The sequence below is a fragment of the Mirounga angustirostris genome, unplaced genomic scaffold (assembly GCF_029215605.1).
Source record: "Mirounga angustirostris isolate CCGP_5_RB_7025 unplaced genomic scaffold, mMirAng1.0.hap1 SCAF_6, whole genome shotgun sequence".
Taxonomy (NCBI): domain Eukaryota; kingdom Metazoa; phylum Chordata; class Mammalia; order Carnivora; family Phocidae; genus Mirounga; species Mirounga angustirostris.
Window position 1 is genome coordinate 31,808,461 of NW_026991714.1, and position 24,364 is coordinate 31,832,824.

At 40.6% G+C, this 24,364-nt stretch overlaps 1 protein-coding gene across 1 annotated transcript; it reads right to left on the reverse strand.

Annotated features, from left to right (window-relative positions):
- Positions 1-1,523: 1,523 nt before the first annotated feature.
- On the reverse strand, positions 1,524-7,068 carry CUNH1orf53 (chromosome unknown C1orf53 homolog). Its single transcript, XM_045877092.3, has 3 exons — positions 6,750-7,068; positions 3,001-3,102; positions 1,524-1,749 (listed from the first exon to the last, which is right to left on the reverse strand). The coding sequence occupies exons 1-3, from the start codon at positions 7,011-7,013 to the stop codon at positions 1,678-1,680; spliced, it is 438 nt and encodes a 145-aa protein (XP_045733048.1). The 5' UTR covers positions 7,014-7,068; the 3' UTR covers positions 1,524-1,677.
- Between the last annotated feature and the right edge of the window lie 17,296 nt (positions 7,069-24,364).

Below are 24,364 nucleotides of genomic sequence, written 5' to 3' on the forward strand. Positions count from 1 at the left end.
CTACCGCAGGAAGCGCACTAGGAGGAGGAAAGAGCTGCCTCTAGGAAGGAGGCATCTCATAAGTTATTTCCATTTGTCAAGGGGCTTTCTCAAAACACGGCCTTAAATTGGGCCCCTTTTCAAAATGAACTTCCTTTCCTCTTTCTCTTCTTTCTCCAGAAAGATGACATTTTCAGGCTCCATTTCTTTCTCTTCTCCCTCTTGGGACTGCTGAAGAAAGCACCATCCAGCCCCAACCCAGAAAATGGCCTTGGTAATCTTCAAATCTAGTGGAAAACATTGAGCTATCTGGTTGCTTCTTGACCTGAGAATAGTAAGGAAATTGGCTCCCAGGAGAACATAAACCTGTCTGGAAAATCTAACTGCCTCCACAATCATAATGCTGACCCCTTCTCCTATTCACCTCCTCAAAATGATTTCTAGAGAGGACAACACCTGGCCACAAAGACTGGTTTTTTTGTTTGTTTGTTTAATCCAAGGCGGCAGCCAGCACCTCACGGAGCCCATGGACAGGGTTGCTTAGGGCACTATAGTGGGAGCACCAACAAAACTGGGGCACTAAAATGCCAAAAATTTGGGGAAACAAAAAATTTAGTATTTGACATAAAAATAACAACATAAATCACAATCAAGGGGGAAATCAGAACTCTACTGGGCTTCTTTTTCACTTATTCAACAGTTTGGAATGGCTTTTACTTTAAATCGAATGTGTGAGAAGGCACCAGGATCTTTTGGTTGCTTCAGATCTCTAAAACTCTTATTTCAGTCCGCAGACAGAGACTAAGGAAGCCCCCTGAGATGTTTGGGAACCGTTCAGATTCTGCTGGGAGAAGAGGCTGATGGTCAGCAGCCTCATTTTACTCAACAGCCTCCACTGGCAAGGAAAAGGCTTTCTGGGGCCATTGTCCTCAGAGGGAAGCAGGGAAGAAAGTGTAGGAACAATAGTCCCTTGAGCTCCTAACCTGGGTTGGATACTGATGCCCAAAGGTGTCACTGCAGTGAATGGAATGGGTATAAAGATAATAAAATGTCCTAAGATAGCTTTGCTTGGGAAGTGCCGTAAGACATGGAGAAGGAAGCTGCGGGGGAGTGAAGTAAGAATGGTCTAATCAGAGGCATCTTAAGCGGCCTGACCTCCAAGTCAGAATGATTTAGAGTTTTTATTGAAAGAACAGATGGAAGATGAGAGCATTTCTTGATGCAGAATGGCACTTCTTGGGCACTCATATGCTGCACAATATAGCATTATATCAATCTTTTTATAGCTCAAGATATAAATAAAATGAAGAATGTATTCAAACTCTTCTATTTGCCAGCAACCTCCCTTGGGTTGCTAACACGGAGGAGAAAACAGTAGGAGAACGGAGGCTATAAGAAAAATCAAGAGTGACTAATGTGACCCGATTGCTACTATTTATTTCATGGCACAGTCATTATTTTCTTTCTTCAACATATGTGTCTGATAATGAAGCAAAAAGAAAGGAAAATAACTATCAATGTGCCACTTCAGAAACACACAAACATTTGCTAGATTTTTCATTTTATTGATGTTCTTTTAATATATGTACTTATGATTAAACTAGTGCTCAAGGACTAACAGCACAGAGAGCAATTCTGGACTAGGGTATTTTTTTTAATACAGGCTCAATTAGATGGAGAACAGAGAGGAAATTGTTGTCAAATATAAAAATATGAATTGAATTTCTTCCTTTGAGATGGATCTTTAACATTGACTTGGCCATATGGACACTGCAGAAGAAATAAAACAAAACTATTATTGAATTATTTCACAGGCATCTTGAAAAAGTACAATACTTCTCATGGTGGAAAAGGAGACTTCTAATCATGTTATATAGATCATTTGATCTACTGGGTCCTGCAGACTAAGAGGAGAATAATGGCAACCTCTGGCAAATGGTCCTAATTAGGGTCCAAGAATCACTTCCTAAATGCATCCTTCTAACTTTAAGAATTCTACTGTCAAAAACTCACTCTTAGAAAATTCTCAAGTCCTCAATTCATGCAAAGCTCTTAATGCATTTGATTAGAAACAGCTAACGGCACAGGTAGGAACATACATAAAAGTGAAGGCTTAATTTTTCAATACTGGCTCCAGCCAATACATGCATTTAGTGTTTAGTCCTTAATTGTAAAGTGGGTCAGTTAAAGGAAGTAATACCTTCTTGCTCCCAAACATAAAGTCAAAGTGGTCTGTAAATAGAGGTTGTTACCTGTTTATAATCTTAACATGTAACAATTTACCTTACTAGTATGCTTTTAAAAAGTTATAGTGACAAACCCAGTCCCATTTAATTTTCTTCCTCAGCATAGGAAAGGATTTAGTTAGTTCATCTTAATCAGTGAGCACAGAGATATGTTCACTGAAATACACATTTTAGGAAATGTACAGCACTAAGTTTGGGGTAGGTAGCTTCATGGTTATTTTTAAGATAGAGTACAAAACAGCCATGGAAAGAATGAGAGGAGAGAGAGAAGGGAGGGAAGAAGAAAAGAAAGGAAGGGAGGGAAGACAGAAGGAGGGGACAAAGCGGGGGGAATCATTGTCATTTAAAGGAAACCCACATCACAATGCTGGTCAAATTTCTATTTGTTCGGCTAATAATGAAGACAAAAACGCTGTTTGCAAACTAGTTTGCAATACGCTGGGTTTCTTTTCCTGCCCCCTTTGTACTTGCCTAGTGAACGTGACTTATTTGAAACCTCGTGAAAAGTCTCCTTGTAATAAAGAACTCCCATGAATTCCAAATCACAGCATTTCAAGGGACTGATGTTCACAGCGAAATGTTACCAAATGCCATTAACTTTAAAGGTCCTATGTTGGTCCTAAGGACTTCATTGTCCTTGGCTAAAGTGGCTTGTGAAAAGTGCACTCCAGGTCTATTTAGCTTTTTTATTTGACTTGTTTTTCAAATAACAGGTATTTACGAAGTTACGGAAGCACCGAAAACTGCTGCGGTAATGCGAGAATTTGCTACTCACGTGTCTGCAGGCAGAACCACAGCAGTTACCTCTCTGCAAGTGGGCGAGCTGTGTGAGCACGGTATAGCCGGTAGCAGGATCCATGTAGTGTAACTGGCCAGCCTGAAGAATAATGAAATAAAACAATTCATTAATCTCAATATTCACCATAGCTCCTCACCATAATTTCTACTCCTAAAACACTGCAAAATTTTTCTTTGAACAACATTAAACTTCTTCCCAGCAATTTTGGTGGCACTTGCAACTGAAGACTGAATGCATTCCAACATTATATACAATCCAACTTTATGTGACATAAGGAGAAAATATACAGTTTGAGAAAAATGAGAAGTTGATGGAAAAACAAGAACTCCTCTATACCCAATAACTATGTAGCCACTGCTCAGGTATTTTTCATTCGGTTTCTAGGGAACAAGTTTAATAACAGGTGATTTAGATGACTTTAAGAGCTTAAGAGGCTGAAAATGAACTTTCACTCAGAAGTTGCAGTTGCAATTTCAGTACTTAAAATATGTGGATAATGATTTAAACTTACAGAAAAGGTGCTAATCAAAACCAACAGTCCTTACAGAAAAGTATTACCTTGCTATTATTGAACACTTTTCCTTACCTTCATGATGTGTTACTCCATTGCACATTTTACACTATTTTCTTTTTTGGGGAGGGTTGTTAGTTCTGTTTTTAAGTGAAAAAAGTATTGTTTTAACATGTTAACACTCACTGCTTTCACAAGTTTGATCAAAAGAAACTTTCCTACACCACTTCAGATGTCAAGGAAGCATACTCTACTGACATTCAAACATGGTTTTTATTTTTATTTATTTTTTTAAAGATTTTATTTATTTATTTGACAGAGAGAGACACAGCGAGAGAGGGAACACAAGCAGGGGGAGTGGGAGAGGGAGAAGCAGGCTTCCCGCGGAGCAGGGAGCCCAATGTGGGGCTCGATCCCAGGACCCTGAGATCATGACCTGAGCCGAAGGCAGATGCTTAACGACTGAGCCACCCAGGCGCCCCCAAACATGGTTTTTAAAAAGTATCCCAAGTGGGGCGCCTGGGTGGCTCAGATGGTTAAGCGTCTGCCTTCGGCTCAGGTCATGATCCCAGGGTCCTGGGATCGAGCCCCACATCGGGCTCCCTGCTCCTTGGGAGCCTGCTTCTCCCTCAGCCTCTCTCTCTCTCTCTAATGAATAAATAAATTAAAAAATAAAAATAAAAATAAATTAAAAAAAAAAAAGTATCCCAAGTACACTGTTTGAAGGCAGAAGGAATAATGCAGCCTATTCTATGGATTTGGGCCATGTGGGTGATATTATTTATCCTCGAGATTTTGTAGAGGAACTTTTTCTTGGGCTTTTTATATAACCCTTTTACCATGAAGTAACTCTGCATCACTCTTGTATAGAACTTCTACATTAAAATACATGTGACATGTACAGGTCTTCTAACATATTTTTGTATGTGCCACAAGTTACTTCTTCAGAGTGTCTTCCTTAATGGCTAAATATTTTAATCTGGTTGAGAATTTAGCCATGAATAAATCATGAAGCAAAAAGACACATAGAGTGCAAGTCTAGGTCTACTCTAAGGTATTCCAGCCAAGCCAGACCCCGGCAGCAGAAATCCAGCAAGCAAGTCTTAAGGCCAGTCTATAGGGCTTCTCAAATCTTTTGGGACTACAGAAGCAGATTACATGAAACCAGAAGCACTAAACACTACTTTAGAATGACCAATTGTCAAGACCTCACTTCTCTATTTATGAAACCCGTGTTTGAAGACTTGGAAGAAAAACAAAAAAAAAAACACTGGGAGCTCTGTTAGCAGTCTTCTTTTCACTTTTCACTTTTCATAGTTTCTGGGGGTCTTCTGAGGGCAATTATCTAGCAAATAAGCCTAACAAACAGATTGCTCCTGCATTTGCGCCTGCTCTCCTGCTTTCTGTGTTGATTTTGAAACTTTGAGCTTGTTGGCTGCCCACACAAACTTAATCTGTCCTCAGTAAAGGAGCCTCAGGTAACAGTGGCAATGGACATAGATGTGACAGGAGTGCGGCCAGTGGCTGGAAAATAAGATGTTCGGTCATGCAGATCAGCACAGGGAGAAAGGTAAGAGACCCATCTGCCTGGAGGGGAAAAGGACCATTGAGAGGGGAGTTCTGATTTGTTGAAAAGAAAAACAACAAACTTGTTTTTGGATTTACTTTTGGTCTCCTGGACAGCCATTTCACCTGTGATACTGACACTCAATGATGAAACATGGATGATTTCCTAAGTGAGAAAAAGTCCTGCTCCTTTCCCAGGCTGACCTGCCTTTACAAGCCACTGCTCTTTACTCTAAAAAGAATGAAACTTTTGCTTATATTTACCATATTTATATGGTGATGTATGGCAACAAAGTACACATGTTATTTTTAATGGAATATAAACAAGATCAATCAAAAGCTGCCAGTCATTTCCTGATGAAACTTTATGCAGAAGTTTCAACACTTGAATGAGCCAAACAGTGGATTCCCAGGGCCTTACTAACTAGCAGTGGGGGGAAAAAAGTCAATTTTAGAAAATCTTCAAGGTTTTCTTCTCTAGTCCCTTGGTTCAAGCAACACCAGGTAACTCTACACCAGACATCAAGTACTGGTCACACACAGTGTATTAAATAGGTTACTTTTACATTGTTTTTGTATCTTCACGCTAGAACTCCTTTGCTCTCTCAAGATAATAAAAATATAAACCTGCTCCCTTTAAACTTATGTAGTCTGAGGTGTTAGAATCTGTGAGCGGACATGATAAGTTGTGATACTGGTACTAATAAGTGATTGTCAAATCCTCCAAACAGGGGCACCTGGGTGGCTCAGTTGGTTAAGCGACTGCCTTCGGCTCAGGTCATGATCCTGGAGTCCCGGGATCGAGTCCCGCATCGGGCTCCCTGCTCGGCAGGGAGTCTGCTTCTCCCTCCGACCCTCCTCCCTCTCATGCTCTCTGTCTCTCATTCTCTCTGTCTCAAAATACATAAATAAAAATCTTAAAAAAAAAAAAAATATATATATATATATTAAAAAAAATCCTCCAAACAGAAGAAAACATAGCTCAAGATTGTCTGGGAAGAATGTAAACGCCTGATATTAGTTTCCTTTACAATGGTGCTGTGTTAGGGTGTAAAGAAAAGACAAAAGGATAGTAGCAAAAATTAATCTTTTAAAAAAATTTTTGCATTATTTGTATCATTGGATGGCAAAGTGTTTAACTGAATATACAGATAAACACAGAGCCTACTTTCCCTGTGACTTCTCAGCTCCTCTCTACCTCCTCCATCAATGCAAACAACCCCCGCCCCCCAACACACGCACACACACACACACACACACACAGTCATGATGGGTCCCAAACTGCGACCAGAGTTTAGCTCGGACGCTGATCAGAAGGGACCCACACTTAATACCAATATACGTTAACTCTTTGCCCATAATAGGGAACTGGCCAGTTTTCAAGCGAACCGGTCGGAGCGGTAAGCGCGCGTGCTTGTCCGAAGCCAGAGGAAGGACTGCGCGGGCTTCCAGGGACCTCTCCGTCCGCCGGGGGCGCGCAGGCGCACGGATCCCGGGGCCGGGCCCCGGTTGGGTTGGGTGGGGTGGGGTGGGGCGGGGCCGGGCGAGGCGGGGCGGGGCCGGGCGAGGCGGGGCGGGGCCGGGCGAGGCGGGGCGGGGCCGGGCGAGGCGGGGCGGGGCGGGGCCCGGCGGGCAGGAGGGGCCTCACCGCGCACGCCGCCGCGTGCAGGTCCACGATCTGCCGCTCGGCCGTTGTTAACCCTTCGCTCCCCGGGCGTCTCCCCGTTCCCTCTAGTCCGCCTTGCGAGCGGGGCCCAGGGCCTCTGCGGTCTTCCTGAGCAGCGGAGGAGAGGGTTAAGCTGAGGTGCTGTCGGAACCCTCCGACGACCCAGAGAAGGTTTAGTGGCCGGGTGGCTTGAGGTAGCCTTCCGAGCGCGGCGAGCGCCAGCGCTGGGATCTGCGTGGCCGCCATGGCCGCCGCCGACCCGGAGAGGCGGAGCGCCCGAGGCAGGGCCCAGGCGGGGCGGCCGCGCGGGCCTGGGCGCCGGGGCGCGGGTCCCGGGCTGCGCGCTGGGAGGCCGGCCTGGGACCTCGGGCCTTCGACCCGGACTGCGTAAAAAAAGTGGACTTTTTAGGCGGCTGATGAAGCTCCAGCAAGATGCGGGGACGCGGAAGAGTGGGCCGTTTCTAATCTTTGTGCCTAAATTTTAAGTGTTCCATTTTGTTTTCGGTGGTGAGAAGTGGACGTTTTTTTTCTCATGTCACACCTGACTTGGGACCATTCAGCATAATCGCCACACCTGTTAAGATGCTAGAAAGTGATCAAAATACCCGAGGTTTGTTTATAACCAGAGTGGGTCTGTTCAGAAAAGGCTGGGTATTCACAGAAAACGTGTACTAGGAATAAAGTTGGCCTAGCCTAAAATGAGGACCAAAAGTGAAATCGCACACTGAATGAGAAAGGCAGTATTTCCATGTTGCTAAATATTTGCAAAATCCAAACTAAGGATAGTAGCAAAAATTAATCTTTAAAAAAATTTTTTAAATTTAAAAGTTATCCTGGACTCCCACAAAATTGAATTTGAGAAAATTAGCACAAGCCCAGGAGGCAATTTCAGGTGTTAGAATTAAATGAACACCGCTCCCACCCCCTCTCTCCTCAGCCTGGGTTTCTGAAAAAGAGGTTTGAAGAGTAGTCGTTTTGTCAGTGTTCTTCGGTTTTGAAGAACTGAGGGCTGGAATTGATCCCTGAGGGCAAGAGGAGATTTCCTGAGTTACGCCCAAGTTTGATTAAGCTACCATAGGGCCATCACCACCACCACCACCCCTTTTTTTTTGTATCTGCATTTACCAAGCAACCCTGCAATTGTATTTGGAATTTTCTTAGTAGGTGGTGATTGAACTGACCCTACTGGTCCATTATAAACCTCATAGCGAATTAATAAATTGGAATCCTATTTTGGAAATCTATTTCCTTTCTGTTGGAATAAGAAATTAGTTATCAGGATCTTGAGATTTCTCAGTGATGTGAGAAAAGAGTTTAAAACAAGGAAAACTAAAGAGGGACTTTAGGAAAAGCTAGGAAAAGGTGGGACCAAACTGGAGAAGGGAATCCACCACAAATCAGGTGTATTTGTGTGCTTTTTCCCAAACCAAATTCTGGAATAAGGGAAATTAGTCTGGAAGATCAGATTGATTGCATTGTTTTTAAAATTGAGGATGAGGACCTATTAATTATGACATTAATTCAAAGGGTGGGGACAGCATTATGAAAGAGATTAGCCAGGTACAAATAGAAAATAAATACTCATCTTACAACAGAGTTACAAAACTTTTGTATTGGTGGATAAGGGGGTGGGTGTGAATGTACACAGCAGAGCAAGGGAAATCTTTGTGTTAATAAAATAGTTCTGTATTCTGATAATGATGGTCACACAAGTCTACACATGTGATAAGATGTAGGACTATATACACCTTGTTCCCATGTCAAGTTTCTGGTTTTGGTATTGTAAGTATGTAAGATGTAACCATTGGAGAAAACTGGGTAAAGGGAACCTCTTTATATCTATTTTTGCAACTTTTTGTGAATCTATAATTACTTCAGAACTTAAAAACAATACTTTTAAAAAAGATCTAGAAATTGTTTTTTTAAAAGATTTTTATTTATTTGAGAGAGAGACACAGCGAGAGAGGGAACACAAGCAAGGGGAGTGGGAGTGGGAGAGGGAGAAGCCTTCTCACCCAGCAGGGAGCCCCCAGGACCCTGGGATCATGACCTGAGCCAAAGGTAGACGCTTAACGACTGAGCCACCCAGTCGCCCCTAGAAATGGTTTTCAAAACACTTGGTAAAATAGATCACTGAATTAACCAGAAGCTTTCTATATTGCCTCCATTCCCAGGTTTAAAAATCCTCCTTTTCAGGGGCACCTGGATGGCTCAGTCAGTTAAGCGACGACTCTTGGTTGACTCTTGGTTTCAGCTCAGGTCATGAGCCCAGGGTTGTGAGATGGGGCTCCGCGTCCCACTCCCCTGCGCTGAGCATGGAATCTGCTGGAGATTCTCTCCCTCTGCCCCTCCTGCTCATGCTCTTTATCTCTCTCTCAAATAAGAAAATAAATAAATCTTTAAAAAAAAATCTTCAGTTAAGGCCTTTGGGCACTTAGGCTGAGAAAGATGTTTTGTACTGTTCACATGTAAGTTACCTGTATGTGCATTTTTTTTTTAAGATTTTATTTATTTGACAGCACAAACAGGGGGAGCAGCAGGCAGAGGGAGAGGGAGAAGTAGGCTCCCCGAGGAGCAGGGAGCCCCATGCAGGGCTCAATCCCAGGACCCTGGGATCCTGAACTGAGCCAAAGGCAGATGCTCAACCAACTGAGCCACCCAGGTGCCCCACTGTATGTGCATTCTTATAGACATTTATTTTTTAAATATAATGACAAATCTAAGAGCTTAATAAAATGTATTATTACAAATAATTTCCAAACATTTGATAATTGAGTATCATTTAGACACTGAATAGATTATCTGCCTCCTTCAATTTTCATTTGATCTTCATACTTTAGAGTCAGTGTCATTTCACATCAAGTTAAGTTTCATTCATTGTGTCTCTTGTTTTAAAAAGCCTCCTCATGGGGAGATGAACCATAAGAGATGATGGACTCTGAAAAACAAACTGAGGGTTCTAGAGGGGAGGGGGGTGGGAGGATGGGTTAGCCTGGTGATGGGTATTAAAGCGGGCACATTCTGCATGGAGCACTGGGTGTTATATGCAAACAATGAATCATGGAACACTACATCAAAAACTAATGATGTGATGTATGGTGATTAATATAACATAATAATAAATTTTTTTTTTTTTTTTAAATCCTCCTCAGGGCTTGACCCTTACCTTAATCTAGCATGTATTCATTTCTTCTCAGGTTCTCTGCGCTCACAGTAGACAAAATTATATGAAAGTGGGGGCACAATGTTCTACCTTAGAATGGTAAAGTAAGTCCTCACTTTATTTGCAAGGCATTTACATCCAGATTTGCTTTTACAAAGAGTTATTTTGTGTCACATCTCTGCATGTAACATGAGATTGGATATATTTTATAGTTCTTCCCATCATTTGAGATGTTTATGTTGATACTGGACATGCTGGTTATTTTGGGGAGGAGGAGAAGAGGAGTTCAAAGAAATGCATTCCCCTAAGTTTCATCTATATTTCTTAGTTATGTTAGGCTTCTCTAGGTTGCAAGATACAGATCATACAACTTAATCTGGTGACAATAAAAGGAATTTGCTCACATAACCATGAAGCACGACTTCATTCAGGGCTCAACAATATTACCAGGGCTCTGTCTTTCCATTTTTCAACTATGCCTCTTCAGTGCTAATTCCCTTTTGAGGCAGGCTCTTTTCTCATTGATGAAAGATGGCTGCAAAGAGCTCCTAGGGCTTCATCCTTTCTCACCCTTGTCCACTTAAAAAGAGAGTCTTGTTATGAAGCTCCTAGACAAGAAGCAGCCTTTCTGTCCCCCAAAGTCCTAACAGCCATCTCTTCACCACGTATCCATTCCTGAACCAATCTTTATGAGTACATACGTTATCCATAAGCCAAACAGGGCCTATCCCTGGAACTGCCTATGTGCAGCCCCACCCAAATCCATGGCTGAGAATGGCCTGTATTGATGCTGGGGGCACAATTAACAAATGTCCACAACAGTGTGACTTGCAAAGGCAAAATAAATTCTACCAGCCCACACAATTCTTTTAGTATTTCGTATTTGTGTGTCATTTAAAACATGTTTTCATTGTTCCTCTGGTTCCCCTCTTGATGTCCTTTTGATCTCCCACAATTGTTTGCTACATTTTAGCTTTCCCTATGAATTTTTTTTGCACTGTTTTCCCATCAGATCATAAACAAGACAGTAGATAGCATGTCATTTTATTATCTATACAGCCCCTCTTACAGTACCTTGACACTTAGTGAATAATAAATAATGAATTTTCGAATGGATAAATGAGTCAGTGGTTCTTCATTCTCAAATACATATTCCTAACTACCGAGGGGTGACTGGGTGGTGCAGTTGGTTAAGCGTGTGACTCTTGATTTCCGCTCAGGTCATGATCTCAGGGTCATGAGATGGAGCCCCAGGTGGAGCTCCATGCTCAGCAGGGAGTCTGCTTCTCTCCCTCTCTCTCTGCCCCTCCCCTCGCTCATGCGTGCCCTCTCTCTCTCAAGTAAATAAGTAAATAAACAAATACTAAAAAAAAAAAAAAACCATATTCCTAACTACTGGGCAAAAATTCCATATGAAATTTTAAAATTAACATTCTATACATATGCAGATTTGAAAACATTTATATGATTTGTTGCAAATAAATACTTCAAAAAACTAGTTGATGAAGACACTAACTCTGAAATCTTATTAAATTGTATTTCTTAAAGAACGTGGGGTCATTTTACTGACAAACAGGACAGATGCATACATCATCAAATTATCTGATCTAAAGCCCCTGAAATGCTGCCTCTAAATGATTTTAAGTGTTACCTTTTAATAAATTACGAATGTATTGCCCTGTTAGTGGACAAATTAGTGCTGCAGTCACAGAGCTACCCACAGATTTCTTGTCCATATACTGCCTGTTTTGCACAGTTCTTTTTGCCCACCGATTTATGTATTTGATGTTTTTCAAATCGCCAAATGGTATGTTGTGACATGTCATGCTCCACGTAGAATACATTTTCACTATCAATTCTCATGATTGAGAGCAAATGTTACATGCCCTTAAGGTTGCCTATAGGGAATCTTTGTTTCATTTAATCGGACATCCAACAGCACACTTCTGTTTCACAGAGCTGGTCCTAGAAAATTCTTTGGGGAATTATAACCATTTTTATTTGCAAGCCCAGCGAATCTCTGCTGACTTCACAATGGATGCCCCTCCACCAATGCCACATGCGCAGAGCACCACTGCACTCGGCTCTTATGTTCCTAGTTTGTTTTTGTTTTCTCGGATGAGCTATAGAAGGGCTACACAATATGAAGCCATTTAGCCATTTACCTCTTCTTCCATCGTCTCTGTCATTCTTCAATGAATAGTAGTTCTGTGTTCTACCCGACTGCCAGCTTAAAGCATCAGGGATGAGTTGATGGTGAAATCCAGTGCACTTAGACAGTACTTACCTGACTAAAATTGCATGCTGCTTTTACAGCAGTCGATCATCTCCCCTTCTTCAGTAGTCCTTAGTCCTCTCTGTAAAATACTTCATAATGGTCTCTGCTTCAGAGTCAGCGTGTAATGAGAGCAACATACCTATCTATCCATCCACCTGCTGGACATATACACTTAAAAAATATCCCAAACTCATTATATCCAAAAGGCACTTAGTCATCATTCCCTTTGAAATCGTCCCTATTTCTATTTTAAAGGTATAGCCATCCAACAATTCATCTAATTCAGAGATCTTAGAATGATCCTGAACTCTTTCCACTTCTTCCCCTCCAATCACCAAGTCCTACCAGTTTCATTTTGCTTATCTATGTCTAAAACAGTACTCCTCTGCCTCCATCATTGTTCTAATTCAGTTCACTATCATTTCTTTCCCCATGACTACAACTAGAACAGAATGGTTCATTGATGTAGGTGATAAATAATGAGGACTTATTCTGTATCAGGACCATCTGCTGAATGCTGGAGACTTACTGTTTCATATGTTGTATGTGCTATTTATTCTGATGAAAATATCCCTTATCTTTTTGGAGTGGTGAAGTTACACTTGTCCTTAAATCCTCAGCCCTTATGTTGCCCCCTCTAGTAAACTTTCCCTGACTGTTCACTTTGCTTAGTGTTTCCCCAGCTCCTCTGTAGGCTGGGCTGGGTGCACAACCTTAGTGCTCCCAGTGTATCCAAAACATGCCTTTACACTGTACTTTCTTATTGTATAGTTTTATGGTTATGAGGGCTTTTTTTGAAATTGCCAGATTGTAAGATCTTTAAGGGTAAAGACTGTCTTAATTATCTTTGTAATTAATCTAGTAGCACAAGTACATAAGAAAGCCTAAAAAAAATGTTTGTTGAAATGAGTAGATGAATGAATAATGAGAACAAAACCCCACATCTGAGTTGCATAGTAAAGAAATAATACAAATGCTTTCTCCCCTAATATTTCATAGTTAAGGATCAGTATTTGGTTTTATCAACACATCAGTTGTTCTCAGGATATTGTTCTGAGACACAATATACTAAGATAACAAGGTAACTATGATTTTATTTGGCAATCTATTTATTAAGTTCCCCCCAAATGGTCATTGAATTAATGGTAAGTACAGTGTATGGGCTGCATTTCAAATGAAGTAAGTTTATGTTGACAGTGAAGTACAGCCTTGTTAACCCTGAACAATCACTCTAATTAGAAACTACATGCATACAGTCACTGTCACATAAAATACCCAGACTAATTACTTCTAGCCCTTTTGTTATGCAAGTATTAGAAATGGAAACTACTCCTACGTATATTCAATAGTAACAATGTAATCCCCACAAAAAACATTGCTTAAAAAACCCAGGAAGAATGTAATTCCATTTTTACCTTATTAAAGAAAATGGGTTAGTATTGTGCTTTTACAATGATATGGGCAACCACTGTTTTCTAGGATTTCCCACATACCAACACAGTTGTAAAGAGATCTTGGTTAAGGCCATAAATACAACATACAAATCAGAGTATTGTTCTCTGCACTCTTGTTGCTGCCTGAGGGAGAAAAGCATGTCCACTGTTCCATGACTGGAATGAAAGGCACACTGAGTTTCAGGTCAAATATCCATGACATTGACATGTATGACTAGTCTGCTCAGTATGATACATGTTAATATCTTCTCAGTGGTGGGCACGAGTGATATGCCTCAGTGATCAACACAGCATGCACAACCCCTTTAGGTTTTGTACAGGTGTAAAATTGATGCATCTTTGAAATCTGGGGGAATGTGAATCTTTTATGTGCAGTTAAACTGTAATATTGCTATGTGAATTGTCATATTCATATAATCTGTAAGGATGTCATCAACACCAATTGCTCTATCTGATGATATTTTTTGATGGAACATTTCAGATGGCATTGTTGTGAGCCTAACCTGTTTGTACTATGTCATGGGACCAGTAATAACAGAAAAATCAAAGTATCACGGCTGACTGAGCACTGCAAAGTAACAGTGCTCTGGCCATACTGTGATTTTTTGAACTAGTGGTACATTTGGAACACAATCGGGTAATTCATCCGCCAGTCTAAATTCCATGATGATAGGAACATATATATTCTGCCTGCCATTTTATTCTGCTGTTAAGAACAGCACCTGATCCATGATTCCGTGAATGAATAAATCCTTAAGTGGTAGTATGTGGAAAATAATGTTGTCTTTGAGGTCCTAGAACTGAATCTTAACCTATCTACTTCCTAGTTCTGTGACATTGAGATTACTTGAATTCTCCAACCATGGGTTTCCTCCTCTGTAGAATGCAAAAATTATCTCAGAGCTGACTTACTGTGAACATTAAATGAGATGTTGTATAGAGAACATCTGGCATGGTGCCAGGCTCACATTCTGCTGTTATCATTGAACTAGGAAAGCACTTTTGTGTTTTCAGTCTTCTTGTATGTTAGCTCCGAGCTGCTCAGTAGTTCCATTGCTACTTTACTATCAATCCTTTATGGCATGAGGCTTAACTTGGTTGAATAATTATTACTTTTGACTAGTAAATGATAAGAACTTGCTAGATGTGTGCATAATTAAACATTTTTCAATTAATTAAAAGAAAAATCTATATTAAACTAAAAACCTTCTGTACAGCTAAAGGAAACAATCAACAATATGAAAAGGCAACCTATGGAGTGGGAGAAAATATCTGCAAACCATATATTGGATAAGGTATTAATATCCAAAATATGTAAGAAACTCATACAACTCAATAGCAGAAAACCCAAAGACTCAATTTTGAAATGGCAAAGGATTAAATAGACATTTTTACAAAGAAGACATAAAAATGGCCAACAGACATGTGAAAAGGTACTTGACATCACTGATCGTTACAGAAATGCAAATCAAAACCACAGTGAGATATGACCTCACACCTTTTAGGATGGATATTATCAAAAAGACAAAAAATAACAAGTGTTGGCAGGGATGTGGAGGAAATGGAACCCTTGTGCACTGTTAGCAGGAATATAAATTATACAGCCATTATAGAAAACAGTACTGAGTTTCCTCAAGAAATTAAAAATGGAACTAGCAATCCCACTTCTTGGTATATAACCAAAGGAAATGAAATCACTATCTCGAAGATATGTCTGCACTCCAATTTTCATTGCAGCGTTATTTACAAAAGCCAAAACACATGGAAATAACCACTATCAGTTAGGTATGTGTTAGTCTGGTTATCTCTTTGAAAAAACACCAGCATTATTAAGGTATAACTGGCATACAGTAAACTGCGCATATTTAAAGGCCACAATTTGATATGTCTCTTAAATCATCACGACAATCAAGATAATGAACATATTCATCATCCCAAAGTTTCCTTATGCCCTTTTGTAATCCCTGCCTCCCAACCTTCTTTGACCATACATCTGAAGAGCATGTGTAGTCTGCTGTTAGGTGGAATGGTCAGTAAATATCAATTAGGTCAAGCTGTTTGTTAGTGAGTTCAAGTCTTCTATGTGCTTGATAATTTTCCACCTTTTCCATCAATTGTTAAGAGTATTGAAATCTCTGACAATAAGTTTGGATTTGCCAATTCCTGAAATTTTTTCAGTTTTTGCTTCATGTGTCTGAAGCTCAGTCATTAGATGTGTAAACATACAGGATTGTTATGTCCTCTTGATGAACTGAGCCCATTGTCATTATATAATGCCCCTCTTCATTTCTGATAGTTTTCTTTGTTCTGAAATCTGTTTTGTCTGATATTAATATAATCACTCCAGCTTTCTTCTTCTTCTTTCTTTTTTTTTTTTTTTTAAGATTTTCTTGTTTATTTGACACAGAGAGAGAGATCACAAGGAAGCAGAGCATCAGGCAGAGGGAGAAGCAGACTCCCTACTGAGCAGAGAGCCCGACGTGGGACATGATCCCAGGACCCTGAGATCATGACCTGAGTCAAAGGCAGATGTTTAACTGACTGAGCCACACAGCGCCCCACTCTAGCTTTATTTTGATAAGTGTTGGTATGGTGTGTCTTTTCCTATCCTTTTACTTTAACTTATTTGAGTCTTTATTTAAAGTGTTTTTCTTATAGGCATCATATAGTTGGGTCTTTTTTAAAAATCTGATTTCACAACCTCTGCTTTTCATTGATATTTAGACCTGTGGTGGGCTAATGGTGGCCCTCCAAAATATATGTCCATGTTCTAATCTCTGGAATCTGTAAATGTTATCTTTTTGGGGGGGGGTGGGAAGGGTGTTTTCAGATGTAATTAAGCTAAGGATTTTAAGATGAGGAGATCATCCTGGATTATCAGGGCGTTGGGGGTTGGGAAGAGTCTAAATCCAATGACAAGTGTCTTTATAAGAGACATTCAGAGGAGAAGGCCATGTGAACATGGAGTGATACAGCCATAAGCCCTGGAATGCTGGGACAGCCATGAGAAGCTGGAAGAGGCAAGGAATGTATTCTCCCTTAGATCCCCTGGAGGGAGTGCAGCCACCCTGGATTTTGGACTTCTAGTCCTCTGAACTGTGGGAGAGTGAATTGTTTTAAATCTGATAAAATATTTTTGCGGGTCCACCTAAAATACCATTTCTCCCTTCAAAAATTTCACACATATATAAATAATGTGATCTCTCAATCTTTGTGATGGCTTGTTTGTAAAATTGACCTCAATAAATCCCCCCATCCATATACTCATATTCCCTCACGTTGTGATTTTTGCCTCTCCTCCCACTAAGTGGTGGGGTTTGTCTTTCCCACTTGAATTGGAACTTTTATACCACTTGCTTTGGCCAGTGTGACTTTACCAAATATGACACAGCAGCTGTTTGAATAGCATTTGTGCACTGAGCTTCCCCTCTTTTCTTTGATGCAATCAAGCCCATGTTAGGTTTTTGCAGAGGTCTTGAGAAGAAAAATCGAAGCACCCTTGCCAGCATCCAGCATCAACCACCAGTCATGTGAGTAAGGCCATCTTAGACCACCCAGCCCCAGGAAATCTGTCCTATAAATACAGCCTCCTGAGTGATTTCTAGGAAGAAGAGAACTGCTCAACTGGGCCTGCCCAAATTGCTGCCCACAGAGTCATGACCAACTTAAGTGGCTGTTGATTTCAGCCTACTAAGTACTGAGGTAATTTGTATTACACCGGTGGTTAACTGCAACACTCTCTTAAACTCCATGTTTTAGTCAAAGGAGGCTGATTGCAATAACAAATGATACCGGGGCGCCTGGGTGGCTCAGTCGTCAAGCGTCTGCCTTCAGCTCAGGTCATGATCCCAGGGTCCTGGGATCGAGCCCTGCATTGGGCTCCCTGCTCCGTGGGAAGCCTGCTTCTCCCTCTCCCACTCCCCCTGCTTGTGTTCCATCTCTCACTGTGTCTCTGTCAAATAAATAAAATCTTAAAAAAAAAAAAAGATACCAAGATCTAAGTGAATTTATACAATGAAATTTTATTTCTTACTCACGTAAAACCCTTTGAGGATGTGTCTGGTCAGTCAGCTCTCCTGGTCAGCTGTCCTTCAAGCAGTGATCCAGGAATTAAGTCTTCTTTCATCATTGGGTGCACTATTTTCTAATATACTACCGCTAAATTCACTGAAATGTACTTGAACATCTCAGCCTGGAAGTGACTTCATTCACTAGCCATATTGCCTTACCAAGATGTAAAGGAGATAGGAAACATATCTAACTCTATATTTGCCATCTCTGATTTATCCCTATAGGCCTTTGTTCTTCATATCTTCTTAGGACATGAATAATTACGTGTCCCTTCTCTCCACATGGAGCCATAATCTTAAATAATAGAGTCATATCTACTAGTTTCTGTTGCAGTACCCAATCTAAATGTTGTATATGGTAGAGATCCCCTAGCAAACACTTATAGTCTTATATAATTTTCAGTGTACATTCAAAAACTCTATTTCATTTAATTCTCACAAAATTTTAGGATAGTAAATATATAATTATCTCCATTTTTACAAATCGTAGAACTGATGATCAAAATTTCTAAGTAATTTGTCCAAAGTAACTACCTAGGATATGGCAGAGCTGGAACTGAAACCCAATAACCTGACTCTAAGTCTTTATCACACTATCAGATATTTTAAGTAAACTAAATCTTTACCTTTCCCCCCCTTATTTATCCTATATCCAATTCAGTCACCGAATTTTATTCATTCTTCTCTCATAATGTGTTTCCCTTCCTTTAAGTTCTTATTGCAGTTTTACCTGGTTTAGGTTGTTGTCACTGTATGCCTAAGTTACTGCAAAAGACTCCTGAATTTTAACTACTGCCTCTAGTCTCCACCTTCCCTAATTATTTCTGAACACTGTTGTCAAAATAACAGTACTTAACACACCATTTTTATAGTCATTTTCTGGTTCAAAAAGCCCTATTGTCACAACTTTACATGTAGGATACAATATGAACTCATTAGCTAGGCATTTATGGTACTCCCATAATTTGACCCCTGAAATACCTTTCTAGTCTTATGTCCTGTTACACTCTAGGTCACTCTGTACTAGTCAGACTAATCTACTCATCTCCCCTAAATTATCTATGTTGTAGGCATCCTATTTTGTCTCCACAATAGTTATTCATTCCCTATTTCCCAAATTTGTTTCACTGTCCTTTCCTCCCCCATGGGCCCCTGAGAAAAATTCTGAGTAGTCTAAATCAATCTTGGAAATCCCATTCTTCCTGCATTTATTGATTGATTTATGCAAATTCCTGGCCAATGAGACATGGGGGAATTTCTGCAGGGAAGCTTTTGGGAACGGTTTTCTTAGGCTTATAAAAAGACAAAAGGAAATTTGGTTTCCAGGAATATAGCACAGAAGATATGTTTAAAAACCCCCTTACAAAAAATCTAAATGGGAAAAATTTTAATGTATTTTTAAATGCATAGTTAAATCTGAAAAAGTTAAAAAAAGCTAGGTAGCAAAAACCAAAAACTGAGCTTAACATCAAAGTGGTAATTCATCTCTGGCACTACTGTTGCTCTGGAAAAATTTGTCAGTCTTGGTAACTATAATGCTCGAGTTTTAATGGCTGAATGAAGTCAGGATATTTGGCCTTGGCCTGTGCCAGGTAAGAAGTTTCAGCCAAGATCCTGTTATATAGTTTAGACATTCAAAGAGCTAAGCTACCCTTAGTCATGGCCAGGACTATGGTGAAGCCAGTAAGGCACTTAATTTACCCTATTCACAGTGCTGCCCTTAGTGAATGGGTGGACTGTAAAACAAATCTGTCTACCAGTAGTGAGAGTAGGAATGAAACTTGTATGTCTCTGCCTAGACTCCCCTGAAAATTTGTAAAGAGAGGTCTGCCTACCCATGAGTTAGAGGTTAAAAGTTTCATCTCCTACTGTATTAACCTGCTAGGGCTGCAATAACAAAATTCCCAGACTAGATTGCTTAACCAACAGAAATTTATTTTCTCATAGTCTGGAGGCTAGAAATCCAAGATTAAGATATCATCAGGTGTGGTTTCTTCTGAGGCCTCTCTCCTTGGCTTGCAGATCACTGTTTTCTCCCCTTATCTTCACACGCTCTTCCCTTTGTGCACATGCATCCCTGGTGTCTCTTCCTCTCCTCCTTATATGGACAGGACACCAGTCACACTGGATTAGGGCCTCACCATTATGACCTCACTTAAACCTAATACTTTTTTAAAGGCCCTATCTACAAATGCAGTCACACTGGGGGTTATGACTCAACATATGAATTTGAGAGAAGTACACAATTCAGTTCATTAAACCTACTTAGTCCATTAAAGTCCAGGCCAGGATAAAAACAAGAATTTATCCTAAGTTAGTAGAACCCCTGGTTGCCTGACAGAAGCCAAATGAGAGAAATAAATTCTCTCTAGAGAGATAAAGTTTCAATCCTGGCCCCATAAGATTCCTATAGGAAAAAATTCTGATATGATTCCACAACACAAAATTACAAAGGACATGAGGAATCAAGGTATCATGAGCAAGAGCAACATAAATAACAAACAGTATACTCTGATGACCATATTGGTTACAGAATATAAAGTAATCATCTAAAATGCTTGAAGAAATAAAAATTGGAATTGAAAATATAAGACAGAAACAACATTAAAGATTTTGAAAGCCAGACAGATTGTAATGACAACTAAATGGAAATTCATAAATGAAAAACAGAATAACTAACATTAAAAACTCATTAGGGAGGAGGGTCCAAGATGGTGGCATAGGAAGATCCTGAACTCACCTCCTCCCAGGGACACACCAAATCTACAGCTACAGAGGCACCTAGCTGGCTCATTGGTAGAGCATGCGACTCTTGATCTCGGGGTTGTAAGTTTGAGCCCCACACTGGGTGTAGAGATTACTTAAAACTAAAATCTTACGGGGCGCCCGGGTGGCTCAGTAGTTGGGCATCTGCCTTCGGCTCAGGTCATGATCCCAGGGTCCTGGGATCGAGCCCCGCATCAGACTCCCTGCTTGGTGGGAAGCCTGCTTCTCCCTCTCCCACTCCCCCTGCTTGTGTTCCCTCTCTCACTATCTCTCTCTCTATCAAATAAATAAAGATCTTAAAAAAAAATCTATAGCTACATATGCATCATATCCCTGTGAAAAAAGATCTGAAAACAGAATGAACTGTTCTTCATAACAAAAGATTAAAGGACTACACTGACCTAGGTGGGAGAAGCAGAGACATGGTCTCCCAAAAAACTCCACCCCAGTTGCTCCGACACACAACAGGGAGGGATCTTACCAGACAGGTGCTTCTCTTGGAAGAGCAACAGGTTGGTGCCCCACATCAGGCACCCTGGCCCCTGGGATCCACACCAGAATGATGAGCCCCAGAATGTCTGGCTTGGAAAACCAATGGGGCTGACATCTGGGGGTCCCAAAGTGCTATAGGAAACTGAGATTCCCCTCTTGGATGGCTTTAGTATGGCCTCACCAGCCCCCAGACCCAGAGTAAAAATAGCAGTTTGAAATGCACTGTGTGAGGGAGATTCATTTGCTGATCTGGGGGCATTGGCAGGAGGGGTGGGGTACAGTTGAGATGTTCCCTGTGGACAGAAGCACTGGTAGATGCTATTGTTGTACTCTCCCTATGATCTGCTAGCATAGGCAAGCAAGTTCAGGTAGAACACCATCCGATCACCTTGCTGGGATGAGTGTGGAGGAGGGAGAGGTGTTGGCACTTGCTGAGACCACCAAGCATGAGAGGTTGCAGTGCTCCCCAGCTCCCTGGCTGTGTTGGGCAAGCATAAGCATTGGAAGCATTCTTCCCCTTCCTAATTAAAATCTGTGAGTGTAGACATTGGAGTTGAGACATTCTCCCACTCCATGGAGGAGGCTGGTGAGCAGGAGCAGTAGTGTCATTCTCGTATTCATAGCCTAAATCAAGGCACTCTCTCACTTGATGAAGCCAGTGGGTGCAGGAAGTCAAGCCATTTTGCATGTTTTTCTACAGCCAGCAAGTGTGTCCTGCCTCCTACATACTCCAGCTGTAAAGCCAGTGGGCACGTGAAATCCACACAAGGGATCCCCTTTGATCACTTCGCCCTGGTGGCCAAGAGGAATGGCATTCCAGAGCTCAACAGGGCTCCAAAAAACAGAAAGACAGTTTTTGCAGGCAACCACTCCCAGGGCACTGCAAATACAGCAGACTGAAACACAAATGCCAGTCTTTCTGTGAAAAAGGCCTATTCACTTAGCCTGGAACTTCAGGTTTCCCACACATCTAGAGACTAAGGAGGTGCTCCTAGGAAATGTAAGCAGGGAGACACCATCCTTGTGCACCCCCTTGACATTGCTACAGCTTGACAAAACTTCCCAGAAAATAGCTTATACACTTGTCTGGAGCCCCAAGTTTTGCAGCAATCACCCAGGGAGCACCTCCAGGTGGCCAGCAGGAATTACAACTGAAGCTCCACAGTCCATATATAACTGCACACTTTAAAAGCTGCGACCTGAGGGTCTGGCTTCTAATCAGCCTGAAACCAGATGCTAAATGAGGCCCTTGCATCACTAAGAGGTCTCGGCACAACCTCAAGAGTGGGGACATATCAAGAATAAATTGGGCATGGGCACCTGGGTGGCTCAGTTGGTTAAGCGACTGCCTTCGGCTCAGGTCATGATCCTGGAGTCCCGGGATTGAGTCCTGTATCGGGCTCCCTGCTCAGCAGGGAGTCTGCTTCTCCCTCTGACCCTCCCGACCCTCCCCCCTCTCATGTGCTCTCTGTCTCTCTCATTCTCTCTGTCTCAAATAAATAAATAAAATCTTTAAAAAAAAAAAGAATAAATTGGGCAGTTTAGACAATCACAAAGGGTCAAGAGACAACCAAGAGCTACAGCAAGGTTAAATCAGAAGGGTCATCATCTACACAATACCACTCTTTCAAGACTGAGAGAGGTAGCTGGTTTGCCTAATTCATAGAAACAAACTCAGAAAGTCAAGCAAAATGAGGAAACAGAGAAAAATGTTCCAAATGAATGAAGACAAAACCTTAGAAAAAAGCCTTAATTATATGGAGTAATCTATCTGACAAAGGGTTCAAAGCAGTGGCCATAAAAATGCTCACTGAGCTCAAAAAAAGAATGTATGAATACAGTAAAAACTTTAACAAAGAGATAGAAAATATAAGAAAGTTCCAAACACAACTTACAGAGTTAAAGAACCCAATAACTGAACTAAAAAGTATACTAGAAGGGTTCAATAGCAGACTGGATGAAACAGAAGAACGGATCAAAGAGCTGGAAGATAAATCAATAAAACTCACCCAGACACAGCAGCAGAAAGAAAAAAGAATTAAAAATAATAAAGATAACTCAAGGGACCTCTGGGACAACACCAAGCAGAATAACATTTGCATTATTGGGGTCCCAGAAAACAAAAGAGAAAGAAGCAGAACACTTGTTTGAAGAAAGAATGGCTAAGACATTCCCTAATGTAGAAAAGGAAACAGGTATCCAAGTTCAGGAAGCTCTAGAGTTCTAAATAAGATGAACCCAAAGAGAACCACACCAACACACATTATAGTTAAAATGTCAAAAGTTAAAAATAGGGCGCCTGGGTGGCTCAGTCATTAAGCATCTGCCTTCAGCTCAGGTCATGATCCCAGGGTCCTGGGATCGAGTCCCACATCGGGCTCCCTGCTCTGTGGAGAGCCTGCTTCTCCCTCTCCCACTCCCCCTGCTTGTGTTCCTGCTCTCACTATTTCTCTCTCTGTCAAATAAATAAATAAAATCTTTAAAAAATAAAAAAAAAGTTAAAAATAAAGAGAACATCTTAAAAACAGCAAGAGAAAAACAAATTGTTACATGCAAGGGATACACCATAAGGCTTTCAGCAGATTTATCAGCAGAAACTTTACAAGGCAGAAAGGAGTGGCATAACATATTCAAAGTGCTGAAAGGAAGAAACAACTTCCAATCAAGAATATCGTAGCTGACAAGATTATCATTCAGATTTAAGGCAGAGATAAAGATTTTTCCAGATAAGCAAAGGCTAGTAGAGTTCATCACTACTATACTGACCTTACAAGAAATAGTAAAATGACTTCTTTGAGCAAAAACATATGGCACTAATTAATAATAAGAAAACATGAAAGTAAAAAATCTCACTGGAAAAGGTAAATATATAGTAAAGGTAGTAGATTAATCACTTATAAAGTCACTAAAAACGTTGAAAGACAAAAGTAATAAGATTAACTATAACTACAATAATTAGTTAAGGGATATATAAAAAGTGACATCAAAACATGAAACACAGCACAGGGAGTGAAAATATAGGGTTTTGGAGTGTGTTCAAATTTAAGTTGCTATCGACACTATACGCATAGGATGAGATATGTGAACCTCAAGGTAACTATGAGAAAAATTTTAAAGCAGGCACACAAAAAGAAAATGAGAAAGGAATCTAAATATAACATACAAAAAATCATGAAACCATAAGGGAAGAGAAAAAGGCCATAAAAGGAATAGGCAGAAACTACCCAAACAGCCAAAAAACAATTAACTAAAAGGCAACACACACACCTATCAATAATTACTTAAAATGTAAATGGACTACATTCTTCAATCAAAAGACATAGTGTGGCTGAATGGATAAAAAAAAAAAAAGACACACCTATATACTGCCTACA

What these genes read in the sequence shown, in the direction of transcription:
- CUNH1orf53 (XM_045877092.3), bottom strand. Translation starts at nt 7,013, where the DNA reads ATGGCGGCCACGCAGATCCCAGCGCTGGCGCTCGCCGCGCTCGGAAGG. An exon ending in TGCACGCGGCGGCGTGCGCG is followed by an intron (nt 3,103 to 6,749) that starts GTGAGGCCCCTC and finishes ATTATTCTTCAG; the next exon opens with GCTGGCCAGTTACACTACAT. An exon ending in GTGGTTCTGCCTGCAGACAC is followed by an intron (nt 1,750 to 3,000) that starts GTGAGTAGCAAA and finishes TTTCTTCTGCAG; the next exon opens with TGTCCATATGGCCAAGTCAA.